Source organism: Apodemus sylvaticus, chromosome 23 (genome assembly GCF_947179515.1).
Source record: "Apodemus sylvaticus chromosome 23, mApoSyl1.1, whole genome shotgun sequence".
Lineage (NCBI taxonomy): Eukaryota > Metazoa > Chordata > Mammalia > Rodentia > Muridae > Apodemus > Apodemus sylvaticus.
The window spans coordinates 25,384,758-25,404,765 of NC_067494.1; the positions used below are offsets into that span (position 1 = coordinate 25,384,758).

General features: G+C 43.0%; 1 protein-coding gene across 6 annotated transcripts in view; it reads left to right on the forward strand.

Annotated features, from left to right (window-relative positions):
- Positions 1 to 423: 423 nt before the first annotated feature.
- Positions 424 to 20,008, forward strand: part of Aig1 (androgen induced 1) — a 226,934-nt gene continuing 207,349 nt past the window's right edge. Inside the window, exons 1-2 of one of the 6 annotated variants that reach the window (XM_052169391.1) lie at positions 424 to 767; positions 19,892 to 19,946. In XM_052169391.1, the coding sequence (XP_052025351.1) occupies positions 627 to 767; positions 19,892 to 19,912 (162 nt within the window). In that variant the 5' untranslated portion in view covers positions 424 to 626 and the 3' untranslated portion in view covers positions 19,913 to 19,946. The remainder of the gene's footprint in view (positions 768 to 19,891; positions 19,947 to 20,008) is intronic. The other 5 variants (XM_052169392.1, XM_052169390.1, XR_007975221.1 and 2 more) reach the window with 5 other exon arrangements.

Genomic DNA, 20,008 nt, shown 5'->3' on the forward strand with positions numbered 1-20,008 from the left:
AAAAAGAATTTGTTCAAAGCTCGTGTTGCATCTTCTGGTACGTATTGATAAATTATTGAAGCCTTGTGGAATTTATAAGGGGTTTTACAGTCATAAATGCTCATTAACGTAAAACCCTGAACCGTATCCTAAGTGATGAGTGTCACTGGAGAGGGACCGTGTGTGCCTTTACACACTCTGACCCCATCTGCTGCAATGGCAGCGGGCATCTCCCCGGGCAGCACTAGCGGGCCGGGGAGATGCCGGGTCCGGGCCGGTTCGGTCAAATCCTTCCCGTCTGGAACCTCGCTTGCCCGGGAAGCGCTCCCACCGTGGAGGCCGGGGGCGGACGGCGCGGACCGCCTAGGGGGCGCCCGGCCGGGATGGCGAACGCAGCTGCAGAATGACGCAGATGACGCCAGAGATGACACCAGGCCGCCCGCTCGCTCGCGTCCGCCGCACTCCCGCCCCGCCCGCGCAGGTCGCCCGGTGCGCTCGGCGCCGCCGCTGTCCCCCGGGACGCGCCCCGCCTCCTGCGCTCCGCCCCTCGCCGCGCCGCGCCCCAGGTTCCCACGGCGCGCCCGGCACCGCGGAGCAGTTCGCCTGCCCTCCCCACGAGCAGCTCGGCGGGGCCAGGCCGCGCGAACATGGCGCTTGTCCCCTGCCAGGTGCTGCGGGTAGCCATCCTGCTGTCCTATTGCTCCATCCTGTGCAACTACAAAGCCATTGAAATGCCCTCGCATCAGACCTACGGGGGCAGCTGGAAATTCCTGACCTTCATTGATCTGGTAAGGCCGAGGGCTGCACCGTGTGTGTGTGTGTGTGTGTGTGTGTGTGTGTGTGTGTGTGTGTGTTGTGTTTGTGTCACGGGAGCACCAATGCATGCTCACCAACAGCCACGCTGGGCTCCACTGAAGGCCTGGATGCCCTTCTCACCTTTACCTGGTTGGTAGAGGAGGAAAACATGGGAGCACAGCCAACTGGGCACAGGCCTGCTTCTAATAAGTGACCATGGAAGAGGATTGCACCACCAAAAGCATCTGTCGGCCTCAATCACGAGTGCCCTCGGGTTCATTCCCCACCGAAGCGTTTCCCAGAGCCACCTGCAAAGGTAAACTTGCAGCACCCAAGGGAGTCACCCAAGGGAGACTTGAGTTTAATGTCTGGTTCCATGGAACATGGCTTAGAAACACACAAACACACCTCCTTCCGAAGGAGAGAAATCACCCAATAAAAAACCCTTGCACATGTTTTTCTGTCAACAATTTGCTTACAACTCTTTTTCCAGAAACACTGAGAGAACAGTTCACGGTAAGGCTCTACTTGGCAAGTACTGAACTCCTCCTAGTCTTTCTCTGTGAAAGTTTGCAGTTTGCGTAATCATCTGTTCTGTTGACACATGATAATTTTAAAGAGGAACAGACAACTATAATTATTATTTTCAAGTTTTTATACTTCGGATACCGAAAGTACTCCTGTAGATAGATAATCAGAGGGCACAAAGCCTTGTAACGACTTCAGGTAGGTGTAGGGCCTTGAAAAAAATCACCAAGACCAAGTCATAAATACATTCAAAGGTTATCACTCAAGGGCCGTGTATGGAAACCAAAGCAATTAAAAGATCACAGAAAAAAATATACAACCAACTTGTGGAATGCGAAGACTCTGAGATTATGTGTAAGCTTGGCACAATCACAAGGTTGGCACAAGTTTCCTTGACCCGCCATTTTGACAACTTTAAACCTATTTGAAGGTCTTTCCAGAGGTGTAAGAAACATAAAGAGATACAGCTAGATGCTTTTAAAAGACCTTCTATTTGCAATCTATAAGATATCTGTACCTTTCCACCTGCCTCTAGGCAAGGGCTGCCGGTGTTGCCTGAGTTGGACTTTTCAACTTCTTATTGGAATCAACTTCCCTCTGAACACATGAATTCCCTACCAGCGTTTTTTTTTTTTTTTTTTTTTTTTTTTTTTTTCTTCTTCCTACTGTTTGTCCACCTGAGGAGCCCATGATGGGTCTTTGAAGCTCTCAGGTCCTTGAAGCTCTCAGGTAGATGGCTATCTCCAGGATTACCTTCCTAGATGGGCTGATTGGCTAGTCAGTGGAGACTGGCTTTGCCAGATGTGTGGTACAGCAAGCAGATGTTTGCATACTCAGTAAGCTCCATCTTCAGTAGCCCCAAGGCTGTGATAATTAAGCACAGAAAGCATTGAGGGCGCTGACAAGTCACCAGGAATCATGTATCTTCTTAAGAGCGAACTTAACTTAGTGATGCTCACATGCTATTAAAAAAAAAATGTGCCTAGGTTTTCAGAATCCTCTGGGATGCAATGAGAACAGAACTCCTTTTGGATCAAGGCCTTCTCTTGTTCCTGAGCCTTCCCTTGAGTTGGTCCGTTTGAGTGTGACCAAAGACGAGCCATAGCCTTTCAGAACACTGTTCCTCTGTGCCTTAGCCTTTCATGGTTCTTGGGGGAGCAGAAAGCAGGTCATTGGGTGAGAGGTCATAAGGAACTGGGGGTGTTGGTTAACTTAAGGCAGAGTTGCTGCTTTTCTTTGGCATTGCTTATTATGGGTTAGAAAATGAGGCTCACAGGAAACAATCTCCCCCCCACTAACCCTCACATGACTTGAAAGGGTAGTAGCCAGTTTGATGGGCTGCCATGCCCTTTCTATTTTTGTATGCATTTGTTGGACCCGTTTGTTTTCAATAGCACTTAACTCTACAGATTTTCTTTTGGTAGCCCAGTATTAAGCTCAGGTTTGAAACTTCATTTCACACTCAGGTTTTAGCCCTCTGTTTATCTAGAGTCTTAATCCAGTCATTCAAACTTGTCACAGTCTGTGGCTCCTGGTTGAAATGGAATAATTACACTTAACTAGTAGTTCCTGAGAGAAACTACCTCTGAAGTGTGTTCCAAAAAGCATGCAGAGTGTTATTCTTCTATTAAAGGCTTAGAGTCCTGTACAGCTGTTCAAACAGCCAATCTGTCAGACCCCTGTGATGGGCTGAAGAGAGAGCCCTACTGTAAGCTACCTGTAGGATTTTTACATTCCTGTGTGTTTTTGAATGACAGCAAGTAGACTTTATGTGCTCCTGCTGGGCAATTTTAGTGATTCTAAGCAGTTTTCAAAGAGGGCCCTTGCTTGGCACAATTTTAACGAGAAGGCCCCATTTCTGGCCAACTTGCATTGCAAGTGAAGCCACCAATCATGCTGGCCATGGTTAGAATCTGGATCTTCGGATCAGTTTACTTGAACAGGACTCTGGAAACTTGGACTCACAAATCTGGACACAGGTGGTTATGCAGTGGTCAAATATTTCTCTGAGAAGGGGAGTCATTTCCAGCAGAATCAGAGCCAGTGGTCAAAAGCTGAAGCATGGCTCATTGCTATCTTAGGTTGTTGTTCCCCGAGAGTTGCTTTCCTCAGTGCGGGGAGACTGCAAGGGAACTAGAGTGCCATGGGAGACTTCAAGTTAGCAAGTGGGAAAGGGCCACCTTGCTGTGGTAGGGAGAACCGTGGGACCCACATATTTCCACATCTTAAAAGCTCAGAATCTCTTGACTGTGTTAAGTTATCAGGCAAGAGAGGAACAGTGGAAACGCTGAGTTTAATTGCTCAGGAATATGCTGAATAAGTAATGACTCTGCACACACATGAGCCCTAGAAGACCCAAAATGAGGAGGGATGTGACCCTGGAAGTAAGTGACAGAGTGGCATTTAAGGTTGCCGACTGTGAGGATGGGGGAGGGGATGTACAGGCCAAGAAGGGGCAAGGAATTTGTGCCCCCCCAACCCCTGTAGCCTTTATGGAGGGTATACAGATCTGCTGAATTCTGAATTTTATGTCAGTGAAACCTGTTTTGGACTTCTGAGCTCAAGAGCTGTAAAATAAGAAGCGTATATAGTTTAGGCCACTAAAATTTTGGTAACTTGTTGTTATAGCAGTAGAAGAACATTGCTGGCTGCAAAGCCTCTGGTTTAGAGAAAACATTCATTTAGGCATAATAGAAAATTGCTTCATTTTTGGGTGTTTTGGAGACCTAGGATTTTACCTGCTTCATCATGTGGGGTGAGCATATGTGTAACCCTGGATACTGGAAGCTTCCATACAGATCAAGCCACAGGGAGAAGACAAAGCCTTTTCTTTGCTCTGAACCATCTCTGAAACTATTGCTATCCACCACATATACTGGCTGGTTTTGTGTCAGTTTGACACAGGCTGGAGTTATCACCGAGAAAGAAGCTTCAGTAGAGAAAATCCCTCTGTGAGATCCAGCTGTAAGGCATTTTTTCAATTAGTGATCAAGGGTGGGGGGCTCTTGGGGGTGGTGCCATCCCTAGGCTGGTAGTCTTAGGTTCTATAAGAAAGCAAGCTGAGAAAGTCAGGGGAAGCAAGCCAGTAAGTAACATCCCTCCATGGCCTCTGCATCAGCTTCTGCTTCCTGACCTGCCTGAGTTCCTTTGGTGATGAATAGCGATGTGGAAGTGTAAACTGAATAAACCCTTTCCTCCCTAACTTGCTTCTTGGTCATGATGTTTGTGCAGGAATAGAAACCCTGACTAAGACAACATACTAAGCCAAAAGGACTATTCTGAATTGGAAATGGGATGGAAAAAGAAATTAAACAAACCATTGGGATATTCTCTTAGTCAATGTCATTACTGATGGATTGATTGTCTTCAAATGATCTGAACTCATTCCTATATTCACTAGCTGTATGATGCTTCTTCAACTTACATAGCTATTATTCCCAAAGATAATTAAAACCAAGACTTAGACAAAATTAGGATAGATTAATGCAAAGACAACTGTGTTGTATAAGCCCACATGGTAGTTCTTGGGGCAGTGGGTCCTCAGTGAACATCTGAATGAGCAGAAACAATATCTTTGCATGTAATTGACGAGTGTTTTCTTTTTCCTTGTCCACCCTCCTCTCAAAACATCAAAGCCCCTTTTAAAAGTGTTTTGACCCAAACATTATTTAGATGTGTGCAGTAAAATGTCTGACAGTGGAGGCAGAATCAACTTGCTGGAAAACATGAAGTGGATATTTGCTATCAAGATTAGCAATGACGTTGGATTCAAGTTTGTAAAAAATAACAAACAAATAAACAAACAAATAAGTCATAATACAAATAAGGTTTGGTATTCTCAGCCATTATGGCCTTGTTACTTCTTGTTTTGAGAGTTATCATTTCTTAGGGCTGTGCCTTGCTCAGAGTTTCAACTGGACCGTTCCTACAGGCGTTGGCTGACTGCTGCCTTTTGCCCCCTGGCACCATGTGCGAGCGATCTAGCGAGTGATCGAGCGATCCGAGATCCGATCGAGCGAGGATCCTCATGCTCAGTGTGCCCCGCGTGCCACACTAGAACTTTCATATTTTGTGTTAGTAATTATTTCTCTTGCTATGACTAAATACCTCCCCCAAAAAAGGACTTTGGGGGGTTGAGGGTGTCATCTGGCTCACAGTTTGTGGGGATATAGAACATCACGAAGGGGAAGAAATGGCGGCAGGCTCGTGAAGCAGAGGGCAAGACTTCAAGGCTCGTGAGCCTCGAAGCACTCATTCCCTCTAAGGAGGCCCCTTCTCTTAAAAGTTTCCACAACCTTCCAAAACATAGTCATCTGGTGGGGGACCCAGGGTGCAAACACGAGACATTCCTCGCTCAACCCCTTTGCAGCCAGAATTAGCATCTCAGGAAGGTTATCGGGTGATGCCTGCCTATATTCTAATTTGATAGATGATGCTCTGCCTGTACATAGTAATTCTGCATACTTTCAAACTGTGCTTAAGGTGCCTTAAACCATGTCAAAGTTAAAACCTGTAAGACATTACAGTTTGAAAACAGAAATGAAAAATAGGTACCACACCTCAAGGAGTAGGTTACTTATTACCACTGAAGAACATATTGAGATAATCATTCAGGGAGCCAAGACACACAAAATAATTACATTGTCTTATGGTTCCTAGAATTGGAATAGTAAATGTGTAACATCATGCCAGGGGGAAAAGTCTTCCTAGGTACTGACTCTTCAAGTCTGATATCCTCATATTTGGCACACTTGTAACATGACAGACGATCCCTTTTTAATATTATAATTAAACATTCTTTTGTTTGTTTGCTTTGTTTTTGAGACAAAGTCTCACTGCGTAGCCCTGGCTGACTTTGAGCTCAGGAAGACTACCCCCTGCTCCTGGCCCCGGCCCCCCACCTCCACTCCCATCCCCCACTCCCCTTCTTCTTAGTGCTGGAATTAAAAGCAGGTGTCACTGCGTCTGGCTAATTAAACATCCTTTGGCTGGATGTTCCACAATTTTATGAGAAACCAAGGCAAGGTCTTATATTTTATCCAAGTGAAGGAATTGAGTCGGATCAGTTCGTTGTTATTATTGCCACTTTTATTGTCTGTCACAAAAAAGAATTTAAGAAAAACCATAGAAGCGACAGAATAGTAAACATTCCAATATGGAAGATCTTGCTTGGGCTGTTCAAACAACAGGAGATGATCGATCCAGTGTTCTTGGATATGTATGTGTATATATACACATACATACATATATAACACATAACATACAACAATATATAACATATAATAATATATATGCATACATATATATTGCTTTAGACAGGAGAACCTTTAATATTTATGTAAATGTGAAAGGACAAGGACCGCCCTAAGCACCCTGCATTTTGCATTCGCACTAGTCTGACGCTCGCTTACACACTTATCCAGTGCCTACTTGACTGCAGTCCGTGGTTTCATCTGGAAGGGAACAAGACATGTTGGCATTCTGTCTTTGTGATGTAACCATGGCGTGGACTTTCGCCAGCCAGAGCCACAGGTGCCATGTGGAGGCCACTGGTTCATTACTCCTTGCTGAACAAAGTTAGGTGTTTCTTTGTTTTTAATTCTCTTGGAGATTAAATAGAGGATGTGACTGCATGATTTTTTTGCAGGACACTCAAATGCGTGTGAACATTTGAAGGATCCAGTAATTTATTTTTTTTCCTAATCTGGGCGAAAACTGGGAGAGTAATCCTTTTCCTTGCATTGACTCCTCTTTTCCTCTTCCCTCCCCTCTCCTCCCCTCCCCCTCTCTTTCCTCCCTTCCTTTCCACTCCCTTCTCCTCTTCCTCTGTCTCTCTCTGTATCTCTGACTCTGTCTCTTTGTCCCTATGTCTCTCTGTCTCTCTACTTCTGTCTCTCTGTGTCTCTTTCTCCGTCTCTCTGTGTCTTCTCTGTCACTCTGCCTCTGTCTTTCTGTCTCTGACTCCCTGTGTTTCACCCCCACCCCCCTCTCTCCAGTCTTTGTTTGGATCAGACAGAGAACAGAAACCTACTTTGGTCACGGGAGCCGAGTCGCAGGAGGGGAACTGGGGGCTGATTTCTTCACCCATTCCCTCTCTTAGCTGAGAATGGTGTTGAGCTCACGGAAAGTCATGTGACCAAAGGCTGAGGTCACTTCCCTCCCCACCCTTGCCATTCCCCCCCCACGTCTGGTATAACATTTAGCAAAACTGGTAACTGCTTTTGAGGGTTTTCATCTGTTTTTCTGTGTTGCCCTGAGATGTCACATGTTTCTGTGGAGGCGTGAACAGTAGTACAATTTTCCACATTGAATCAGATGTTCTTGTGCTCCAACCAAGCCCGGAAAAATCTGGCTGCCTGGGGTTCTGTAATAGCAAGGCTTTCTCTGTGCGGCCTGTGGGAGACTGTTACAGGGTTCATTTGTCTGCTGCAGAGTAGTGAATCCCAGTGTAGCGAGGGGGCTCTGTTTGAAAGTGACACACCCTTTGACAAGCTCCATTGTGGAGTGGAACATCTTCTGTGGGGGTGAGTGGGGTGGTGGGGTGGTGGGTGTGTGGGGGAGGAGCATGCCAACCCTTCTCTCTCTGTTACATCACAGATGCTTTTACCTCATGGAAAATGTTAACTTCAAATGCAATGTGTAGTCATTATAAAATTTGGTACATCTGTGACCACCAATTATTATTTTTTGAAGTTTAAAAAAATTAAAAGGGAAATATTTGTAAAATACATGAAACTACAGGGAAGAAAGGATTCCCATCTTAGGTTTTCCCTGATTTCTCTATATCTTAGTGTTCCAAGATGTTGTTTATTTTGTATATTTCTGAACTGATAGGAATAAACAAAAAGTTAGACCATAGATACATGTATGCATGCATGCCGATGTGTATCAGATTTTAAAAAGAGCATGTTTTTTATAACTTATTTTCAAATTACAAATGTTACTCAGATACCAATGTTAGTAGTATTTTAATAACTACTCTGTCAGTCATACGCATATTATTACAAACGTAAGATCCCTACCTGTGCATATTTTTAATTTACACACATTAAATACTCTTTGGTGTAATTTTTCTAGGTTTGAACAGATGCGTAGCACTTTGTAATTATTATCATGACTATCTAAAGCATAACTTGACGTTTTTGCCTCTTCACAGTCAAGCACTCCCTTGACCTGTCAAGGACAGATTTGTTTTACAAATGATATTTGTGCTCTTTTTCTAGTCTTACCTTTTCTTAGAAACAGAATAGAAAGGCTGCTGTATTCTTTTAAATCTATTTTTTGAATTCCTTTACCATAATGTCTTTCAAGTTCATGAATGCTGCCTTGCATCAATGTGTTCACTAATTGCTAAATGTACCACGATTTGTCCATTTTGTTTCATCTATTTTTATTCTCTGTCTCTCTGTCCCTCTGTCTCTCTGTCTCTGTCTCTCTCTCTCTCTCTGTGTGTGTATGTCTTTCTCTCTCTCTGTATGCTTGTGCATGTACTATTACACATATAGAGTGGTTAGTGGGACAACTCTGGTATTCTCTTGTTCTGTCTTTATGTTGATTCCAGGGATTGAATTTAGGACACCAAGTTTCCATTCTCAAGTCTTTGTTTTACACATGGATTTTCGTTCGAGCATTTCATGTTTGTAGTGATAATGAAGAGTACTGCTGTCAACATTCCTGCTCCAATTTTTGTATGAGCATGGCTTTTCCTTTGTAGAAGGTATATACTTCAAGTGGGGTTGTTTGGTCACCATCAATATCCATTTAACTGTGCAAGAGAGGCACCGAGGTGCTTTTGTGAGTGGCTACACGTTGGTGCAGAGACCCTGGCAGGCTGTGAGCTCCAGCTATGTCCTTTTCAGTATGCGGAGGTCTCTTCCTTTTAATCTGCTTATCAGAGATTGCAAGAAAGATAGAGGAATCCTTCATGGCAGGTTCTACCCAGTTTCCCTCATCTTGCCTCCAAGAGACAGGACCTGAAGCATTTAAGGTGTGGACCCATCCACACTCACAGGGATTCCTAATGTAACCTCTTCTACCACTCCATCCCTGACCACTGGCAATCTTAACTTTTCTCTCTTTTGCCATGATTTTGAAAAATCATTTTAACAATTTTATTTTAGTAGAACTCTACATATCTGGCTGTTCAGGATTGCCTTATTTAATTCCGAATAAGTCTCTGGATGTTCATACAAATTGTTAATATTTTATGCTAATGGATGTACCAAGCTTTATTTAACCATTCACACATTAAAGGACATCAAGATTGTTTCTACTCTGGGCTATTATAAGTAGAGATGCAATGGGTATTCATGATTGGGCATCTTTTTGTGACCGTGAGCTTTCATTTCTTCCTCATGAATATGCAGGATATAATTTCTGGACGGTGCAGCATTTGAAATTGTTGAGTTTTTGTTGGTTTGTTAGTTTTACACTTTTCATTCAATTTGGGGGGAGAGGAGTGGGATCTCATTATGTAACCCTGGCTGTCCTGACACTCACTCTGCAGACCAGGATCACCTGGAACTCACAGAGATCCACCTGCCTCTGCCTTCCGAGTACTGGGGAAATTTTCAACCATTTTTCCTTCAGCTGTTCTTTCTGTAGCTGTTCATTTGTTCCTCTCTCTGTGACTCTGGCCTTTTGGTTACTGTGTCACACTTGGTCACACTTGGATGGGTTGCCCTTTCCCCCCCTTTTCCTTCCAGGGACATGATTTCTGTTGTCCCAGCTTTAAAGGTACTGATTCCTTCATTGCCCACATTGTTCTACCACGCACATCCACAGAGCTTTTAAAAATTGGATGTTGTCTCATTTAGGGTTTCAACGGCTGTGATAAAACACCATGACCAAAAACAACTCAGGAAGGAAAGGGTTTATTTTATTGTTCAAGTCCCTGAGATAGGTCAGGGAAGGAACAAAAGGTAGGAGCCTAGAGGCAGGAACTGAAGCTGAGGCCATGGAGGAATGCTGCTTACTGGCTTGCTCCTCGTGGCTTGCTCAGCCTTCTTTCTTATCTGTCCAAGACCCAGGGCTGGTGCCTGCCCACAGTGAGCTGGGCCCACCCACGTACCTGATCATTAATCATGAAAATGCCCCACAGATTTGACTGAGGTGATTCTGGGTAGAGGAATTTTCTCATTGCAGACCCGCTTTTCGGATAACTCTCTAGCTTCTGTCAAGTTGACAACAGACCTGTCGGTCTAGAACAGATAATGTATGTTTTAGATCTGAAGTGGCCATCTGCTTCCTTTTTATATTTCTGTTGCCTGGCAATACATGTCTCTTTGTCATCCATTTTAACAGTGCTTACACTGACCTTAAAGTATATTTCTGAAAAATTGCCTAAAGTTTGTTCCCTTGGGGTTCCAATTGTCTGGACTAACTTTGATTTAGCATCTGTAGATTTAATACACACACACACACACACACACACACACACACACACACACACAGCATATTGTATTTTTCTGTGTATTTGTGGTTTTTTGTTTTGATAATCTAAACTTTTAAGAAAATGTGTGAGTTTCTGGGCCAGTTCAATGTTGTATGGGGGTGTTAATTGGTTGGTTTGTTTTAGCAGGTGTCATCCTGTTTGGGTTCCAGTTTCATGGAGGTTTTGGTATCAGTAGAATTTTCAGTGTGCTCTCACGCGTTCGTCTGTCAGGGGCTTGCACCACTAAGGTCAGCTGGGACCAGAACGTTGACTTAGGTGGCGGGTTTTGAAACCACCAATCTGTTTCTTTGGGTTTTAGCCATTTGTGCCTGGAACTGGCGTCCGTTCTTATGAACTATTGTGCCCACAGTCTACAGTTTTTCATTCCAGTCTTGTCTGTCATGTGCTCTGTGTCCCACTCCCACTAGCTCAAAGCATGGGGTCTTTTCCACTTTTCTCCTCCCTTGCTGTTTGGTGGTCCACACAGACAGGGTGTGCCTTTACGAGGGGGGGGGAAGGGAGGGCAAGGAAAGGGATAAAATACATCCCTCATTTGTACCCTACCTTGTGCTTATTTTCTTGGACAAGTTATTTTTTTTTCACTGTAATAATATAGAATAATGATTTTTTATTTGGAGGCCAAGGGGCAAGGGGAGGAGATATTATGCCAAAGTGGTGGGCAGAGAGAGGTGGACTCCCCATTTCTAGAACACAGGAGTCTTGCTGAGAAGACGTGTCTCTGGAGGGCTTTCTGCTGTCTGCGCTTCCTTCACAGTTTCTGGTGGCAACCTGCCCTCAGCTCATACCTGGGGAACAAAAGAGATTTACAAGTCCTGGGAGCTCATCCTGAGCTCCTTATACATATCTGCAGGAGAGTCTATCTCCGTTCCATAGTATGTTTTCCAAACTTCAATGATAACTGCTTTTCTTGTTCTGTTTCTTTTTATTTTATTTTATTATTTTATTTTATTTTTTTATTTTAGAAATCACTTGGAATGATAAGTGAAGGTGACTTGCTCCATTTGGACTGGCACCAGATATTGCCTGCATATGGTTTTAATACCTGGATCTTAAAGAAAATTGTGTAAACCTTTTCCCATGCCATTATACTTTTCAAGAAGTCCGTATTGCTTCATATGGCTGGGTCTATTGATTGTCCCAGCAAATGTGGGAATAGATCAATCTTATGCACATCTGTGATTATTTTTCTTGGGATAAATTCTTAGACACAGAATAGCAGGACTAAGTCATCAAGAACCTGCCTTGACTTTAGATCACTTTGCAATCCTTCCAATACCAGAGCAAATGTTTGTCTACGCTCCTGCTAGCCTTCTAGATTGGAATGTCTACAACACAAATGCCAAAAATCTCTCAAGGCGCTTCAGCCCCACAGTTTCCTGTCCGGGCACTGCAAACCTTTCGCCACATAGCTCATAAATGTTAGTGACTAGCTGTCTTTAACTCCCGAGTTTATGAAACTCAGTGGCATTAGCTACATTTGGTTTGGGCTCATAAATCCTTGAGCCAAACATAAATCATCATGCCCTAATCCTAATTAGTATAGAATCACCATGGCTGAAGAGATGAGAATGGTTTTCTGTGTATGGTAACCCTGGGTCTGCATGTGCCTTCTTTTCGTCCTCCATTACATTTGCACGTAGCAGAGTCATGAGTGATTTATGAGGTCCGATCTGAAAAGTTGATGCCTCAGGAGTCTGCTGAAAGAATCTCTGCTGTACCGTGACACATCCCTTTTCTGTAATGTTCTTCCACATCCTCACACTCGAAAAAAGGCACACAGGAGTGGAGAGAGAGCTCAGTCAGTAAAGTGCTTGTGGCACAAACATGTGAATCTGGGTTTCATCCCTCGGACTCCCTTAAAACAAGCCAGGCGTGATGGCTAAGGCCTGTTAATTCAGCTAAGGCTGGAGAGGTAGATGTAGGCTGATCCTCTCTAGCTAGCCAACCTAACTTAATGGGTGAGTCCCAGGCCAGTGAACGAACTTGTCACAAAAACAAGGTAGATGCGTACTGAGGAATGAATGACACCCAAATGTGACTTCTGGTGTCCACATGTACATGCATACGTGTGAATAGACACCCCCTCCACTCTCTCTCTCTCTCTCTCTCTCTCTCTCTCTCTCTCTCTCTCTCTCTCTCTATCACACACACACACACACACACACACACACAGGAAGATATCCTTTTAAAAAATGCTATGGCGTATTCCTTGTTCAAACAGATCACTACACGTAAGTAATTTGAATAAGTATTATTAGGGCGCTGCTAGGTATGTAGCCTGTGTGTTCATACATGGTGTAGAGTCCCTTGAGGAACTAAGTAAGGTTAAAAAAAAATGCCCCATGGAGCTTTGAAAGAGCAATGTCTCCCATAGGCTCAGGTATTTGAACATTTGGTCTCCTGTTGGTGGCCTTTGAGATTACGTAGCCTTTAGGTGGGAGAGCTTTGCTTGGGAAGATACATCACTGGGACTGGGAATGAACTTTGGGGGTTCATAGTCTCGCCCCCATTACCTGTGCCTTCTCTCTGCATTCTGTGTGATGAAATATCTCTCTGCTTCCTGTTCCTGCTGTCACGCCCTTTCCCACCATTATGGACTTTACCCCTCTGGAACTGTAAGCCACCACAAACACTTCCTTCCTTAAGATGCTTTGGTCACGGTCTTGCATCACAGTGACAGAAGAATTAACCAGCAGAACCCCGACCTTCTCAAACTATCTTCTGCCTCGTGTTCCTCGCTGGGTCGGCCTGGAGGAAAGCAGCAGGCGGGAACACTTCTTGAGCCTGCTCAGAGCTATCTGTCAGGGACTAAAGGAATACTTACAGAAGCCAGAGCTCCTCCTACAGAAATCTTCAGAAATCAGTGGCTAATTTACCACTTACTGTGTCCTCCGAAAAAAACATGTCTATTTCTCAAGACATTTTTTTAATATTTGAAAATAAAATGATGATGATAAACATGAACGCTCAGCAAACTATGCTGACAATTTATTGGGGAAATTATATATAAGATATGAGTCCATTAATATTAGTGACACTATGTGCTTATTGGACCAGATAGCATAAGAGACAAGTGGTTAGATTCAGGAGTCACAGTGAATTTCAGCTGTGACTTTTCTATTTCACTCTCTGACTTTGAACAAATTAATTCCCTTCTGCAAGGCTAAATACTTCTGTTTCATTTATTTGTCTTGTTTATTGCATAGGAATAATAATAATACCCATCATATAGGGTTGTTGTGAGGATTAAATGAGATAATATCAGGTAATTGTGTAACCTGACTAGGTAATTCAATGCTCTCTAGTATCACCCTAATTGCTATTTACATGGCCAAATCTAAGCACAAGAGCCAAGAATTGTAATGACGTGGTCATTTCAGGACTAATATTACAGACTAATAGTTTAACTAAATGTAATATTGAGGAAGGAGAGAGAGATTAAATGTTTAAGCTCTCGGGTAAGACAGCCTGGATCAGTAAGTATATGGGTCCTTTTAAAAAATACAAGCATAAAGGAAAGTAGGGAGGGTAAGTTGAGGTCGGAGCTGATCAAGAAACATTGTATACATGTAGAAAGTTTTCTAAGAATAAATACAACGTGGGGGGGGGGCTAGAAAAGGGGAAATCATTTGAAATGTAAATAAATTATATCGAATAAAAAAAAGGAATATGTGCTGTGAAAAGTGCAAAAAAAAAAAGAATAAATACAACATCATTGGAATGCAAAATAACTAAGATGTAATTTGTGACTTTGGATATCAAAACAAGGAGGAGAAGTTGAACTATTCTCGTCACTTGGGAGACAGCTTTTAGACCTCAGTATGAGTTCCACTAAGATTTTGCTTTTGTCCAATACCAGAAAGCCGTGATCTGGATGGTAGGTAGATGGTGGATGGGGCCTGTCTGTGAGCAGTTTTGTAATGACTTCCATGTCTTTGAAACTTAATAACAAAAAAGACAAGTGGGTCTCTCAATTCAGAGATTGGTGTCCACCAGATATGTGAGCAGCCAAGACACACATTCGTGTGAACTGTATCTTAGGTGCTTTATTTTTATTTAGTGTTTTTATTGGAGATCAATGAAACATGATTTTACACAACTTTTTATATTAAAATTCCCATGTAATATCAAGAGTTAATTGCATAGTTTGACTGTGACTGTGTTGGAGCCAATTTCTTTCTGTTTTCTGTACAGAGCCATTATGTTGTGGCTTAAATTTGATAAATTCTAAGTGTCCTTAGTTGAACATAAAGTTGGGTAGGGACACAGGTGGGGGAAATCTCGGAGGAGTTGGGGGAGGGGAAATCATGTCCAAAATATATTGTATGAAAATGTGTGTGTGTGTGTGTGTGAGAGAGAGAGAGAGGGGGGGGGGGGTCTCACGGTGTAACACTGGATGTCTTGGAGCTCACTGTGTAGACCAAGCTATCCTTAAATTTGCAGGAATCCTGCTGCTTCTGCCTCTCCAGTGCTGGGATTAAAAGTGTGTACCACCATACCTGGTTGGGAAAAAAATTTAAGTAAAAAAAAAAAATTGTGACTTGGTATCCCTAAAGACAAATAGAAAGGCAGCCTGCTGCCTGAGAAACTGTAGATTGTAAAGAAAAGGTGAGGTTGCTTTTCCAGGAGCACGCCTCCCAGATGACCCTCCTTGGCCTTTTGCTGTCCCCGCCGTCTGTCTGCGTCCACTGTTCACAGTTCTGTATGCCCTTGTTTCTCCCTATGTTATGGGTCAGCATGTAGCCCACCCTCAGTAAGCACACGCTAGCAAATCTTTAAGCACCAAGTTGTTTTGGTCCTTAGTCTTTTTCTTCTTGGAAGATCTGTACTCTTGACTTGAGTCAAGAAGTTGACTTCAATGAAGTCAACTTCTCTCCTGGCCATGCCTATATAAGCAGCTATACACTGTATTAAAGAAAGCCACATAGGATTCCGCTTGGTGTAGCAGATCTTTATGACTAAAGATCTCAGCCACTCCACCAAATGCTTCCTCTCATCACAGAATGCCTTTAACCCATTTTCTCAGTTTTGGTATCTTGGGCATCTGTCTGTCCTCTTTCTCATCAACTATCATCACCGTCATCATCATCATCATCATCATGAGTACCACACAAGCATCCTCACGAACAAAATCCAAACAACAATAAGAATATTAATAATATTAGCCATTATAAGCCTAAGATATTATACATTCCTAAACTCAAGGGCGGGGAATATGTGGTAAAACTTGAAAACTAAAATTGGAGTTGCTGCTTCCAGCTTCCTCTTCTTCCCCTGTTCTCTCTCTCTCTCTCTCTCTCTCTCTCTCTCTCTCAAGATTTATTTATTTATTATATATAAGTACACTGTAGCTGTCTTCAGATACTCCAGAAGAGGGGGTCAGATCTTGTTACAGATGGTTGTGAGCCACTATGTGGTTGCTGGGATTTGATCTCAGAACCTTCGGAAGAGCAGTCGGTACTCTTAACCATTGAGCCATCTCTCCAGCTCAGCCTGTTCTCCCTTAAACACACCTCATTCCAAGGAATCAGCTCTAATTTAAAGCTGGCCATCAAACCAGCTAATAATAGCTGGCATCCCTGAGTCCTTACATAACTTAAGCTCCCAGAAATGTTTGGTCCAATTGGTCACCTCCTTGTAACACTACCACAGAACTTGACCTCTGGGGATCTCTATTCTTTTGGGGACCATCTGACCACTGTGGTGGTTTCCTGTTTTATTCCTCCTGGTTATATTCTCTTCCTGGTCTTCATGCTTAGGGTTGAATTTCCCAGGAATTATTTCTAGACCACCCCCCCCCCCTTTCCAGACCACAATCATGCCTTGCAGATCTCATTTTCTATCCTGGCCTGAAAGGCACACCAGGTGTTGATGGTCCCCCAAAGTGAAACTTGGACCCTTCATCTCTTCTAAGCCTCATGGACTCTGTATAACTTTCTTCTTTTAAAAATCTATGTTAAAACAATTCTTGACTTCACTCCCCAAACCACCTCGACCCCATTGTTCCTAATCTAAATGAAAACCACAAGGACTATGATTTATAACACCGTACACAAGGGTTAATTGGATTTTCATTAGCATTTTCTACACATTTACCCTAGTGGCTATCTCATTGTTTAAATTACACTAAAATAGAAACACCCCAGCAATAATATGTAGTTCTTAAACATTTAAAGTGACCGGGCAGTAGTGGCGCACGCCTGTAATCCCAGCACTCTGGGAGGCAGAGGCAGGCAGATTTCTGAGTTCGAGGCCAGCCTGGTCTACAGAGTGAGTTCTAGGACAGCCAGGGCTACACAGAGAAACCCTGTCTCGAAAAAACCAAATCCAAAAAAACAAACAAACAAAAAAAGAAAAACATTTAATGTGTACTAGATAATTGGAAAATGATCTGAACATGTTTGAGAAATGACCCAAGGTCAGAGAAAAAAATTTGCATATATGAGTTGAAGCATAGGAGGTTTAAAAATGTCCAGTTATGTTAGAGATATTTTGGTGAAATATTTGGTAAAAAAAGTATTTAAAATTTTTCTATTTTAGTTATCATTTAGGAGTAATCACTTTAAAAAAAAATTCCACCTTACAGTGGGCACGTCTGGTTTTGACTGAACATTTAGTAGTAAATATTAGCCATTCTTTTAACTTGCTGCTAGTCCTGCAAAAGTTCCCGGAAGTGTAGTATTTCTAGCTAGAAATAGTATTTTGGTCCCAATGCTTCTCCATCCGTGGAAGCTAAGTGAAACAAGTCTGTGCTTGTTCATCCTGGACTCCTGATTTCTCTACTCTGTTGCCTGTGCATTGGAGACAAGAGAGGGACTTAAAAACATTTAACCATAGAATAACTTATATACATGAAACCCTGTGTGGTGCCGGCATACATTAAGGAAATAGTTTGACCTCCAGTCTTCCTTTCCTGGCCTATCCTTCTACCTCTCCTGCCTAAAGTTGTAGTCCTCTTTTAAACTAATATGTACCCTAAACTAAACATTGTGTTCCTTTTTTCCCCCTTGATTAGGGCTTTCATAAAAATGGTCTCATTATGAAGGCTTTCTTTACCCAAACAGAAATAGCAAGCATCCACCGGGTAAACTTGCCGGCACAATGGCCCATTGTAATGCTGTTGACACACTTAGGTTTTTTATTGCTTTCAGTACTATATAATTTGGACTTGCAACTGATTAGCCAATTAGGAGTTGGAAGGGAGATATGTAAATGTTACTGGCTAACTGACAGAATGATTTATTAGGAGCGTGTATTTGGGGAATGTTACCTGCTTTGTTGTTTTGGGGGTCTCATGCCAAACCTAAATACTGGTGTCAGTGGCAGACTGGTGCCCAGCTGTTTAAAAAAAAAATTACCAGGCGCAGTTGAATCCCAGTCAAGTACGGTTTGTGTGTTTGCCAGAGGTGTCCGGCTGATCTGAAAATACACATACCTTTCCGCGGCTTTGATTAGTTTAAATGGAACCTCACACGAATGTGACCCGCTGCCTCTCCTGCTCTAATCTTCTCTTCCGTCTCAGTGTTTTCTGTCCCTTCCCATTGCCAGCTGTGTGTCTGGGCCCCAGGTTTACAAGAACAGACTTCTCTACCCTCTTTGAAAACTCTGACCATTGGTTTGTTTGTTTTGTTTTGTTATGTTTTTTTTCATTAGCCTTGTGTTTATCTTGATTTCAGAGAAGGTTGGATTTTTTTATTTCATTAAAAATAATAATAGTAATTTTATTTCTATTTTGTCTTAATGTGATTTAGATAGACAGAGTTGGCAACTAGTTTTATAAAGGAAATGAGAAAATAAGATTTTACTGTTTAAAAATAAATTTTAATGGAAAATAGAATCTTCTCTCATACAATTCATCCCAACCACTCTCTCTCCACTCCTCCCAGCTTCCCTCCTTCTCACCTTCTTCCCCTTCATCTCCCCATTCATCAACTCCCCCTCCTTCTTCCATCAGAAAAGAGCAGACTTCTAAGAGGCAGCCAATCATGGCAGAGCAGGAGACAGTAAGACAAGGCAAAAGCCCTCACACCAGGCTGGACAGGACAACCCAACAGGAGGGAAGAATCCCAGAGATCCACCATCTCCCGCTGTTAAAGGTCCCACCAGAGCACCAAGCTTACGGCCATGACACACACACAGAGGACCTGGTGCAGACGCCTACAGGTCCCATGCTGCTTCACTGTCCGTGAGCGCAAGTCGGCCATTTTCTCCTGATGTCCCCCATGGCCCTCTGAGTTCTCCAGCCTTATCTTCCCACTTTCTTGGGAGTCCCAGAGCTCTGAAGGTAGAGATCTCTAATTTAGGCTCCCTCTCTTTATGATGCCTGGCTAGGGGTCTCTGCCTCCGCTCCTGTCTGCTGCAGGAGGAAGACTCTCTAATGAGGATTGGACAAGACGCCAGTCTGCTTTCCTGGGCAGTGGAAAATAAGAATTAGACTGTAAGTTTCATCTAGAAACTGCTTAAAAGACTGTTCAAATCTTCCTACTTTGACAAGCACCCCAAGAATGTTTGTATTTTCTATAATTGTCTTTATTTTGAAAGGAAACTTATACTGGGACAGGCATGCAGTTCATATCCACTAAAAAACTGAAGGGGAATATCAGACCCAGCACTTGATAACTAGCCCTGGAGTTTAAGACAAAGAGTATAGAATGCTACGGATGATTACCACAATCCCCTTAACAATTATCCATAGAGCCTAATCAACTCCCATCCATCCATCCATCCATCCATCCATCCATCCATCCATCCATCCTGTCTTTGTCCTGCTAAAGGGTATGGATATATTTTTAATTGCACTGTTTTAATGCTTGGAGGCAATTTATAGCTTTGACTGGAGATATGCTAACTTATAGAAGTTTTCTCATGTTCAGTTGAGAAAAATTTTTCCCAGATTTCTTCTGACCCTGGGTCCGCTCATTATGATTTTATTTTTTTGTTTTTTTGTTTGTTTTTGTTTTTGTCCCCCCCTCCCCCCGACAGGGTTTCTCTGTGTAGCCCTGGCTGTCCTGGAACTCAGTCTGTAGACCAGGCTGGCCTCGAACTCAGAAATCTGCTTGCCTCTGCCTCCCGTGTGCTGGGATTAAAGGTGTGCACCACCACTGCCTGGCCATTCACTATGATTTTTAACTTCAGGTTCATCACATCCTCAAATGAAAGCTCTATGCAAAGTCACATCTCCCAGTTGCATGTAAGTAAACCAGGAATGACATATTCCGGGTACGGTGGGGACTGTTGTCCCTGTAAGGCCAA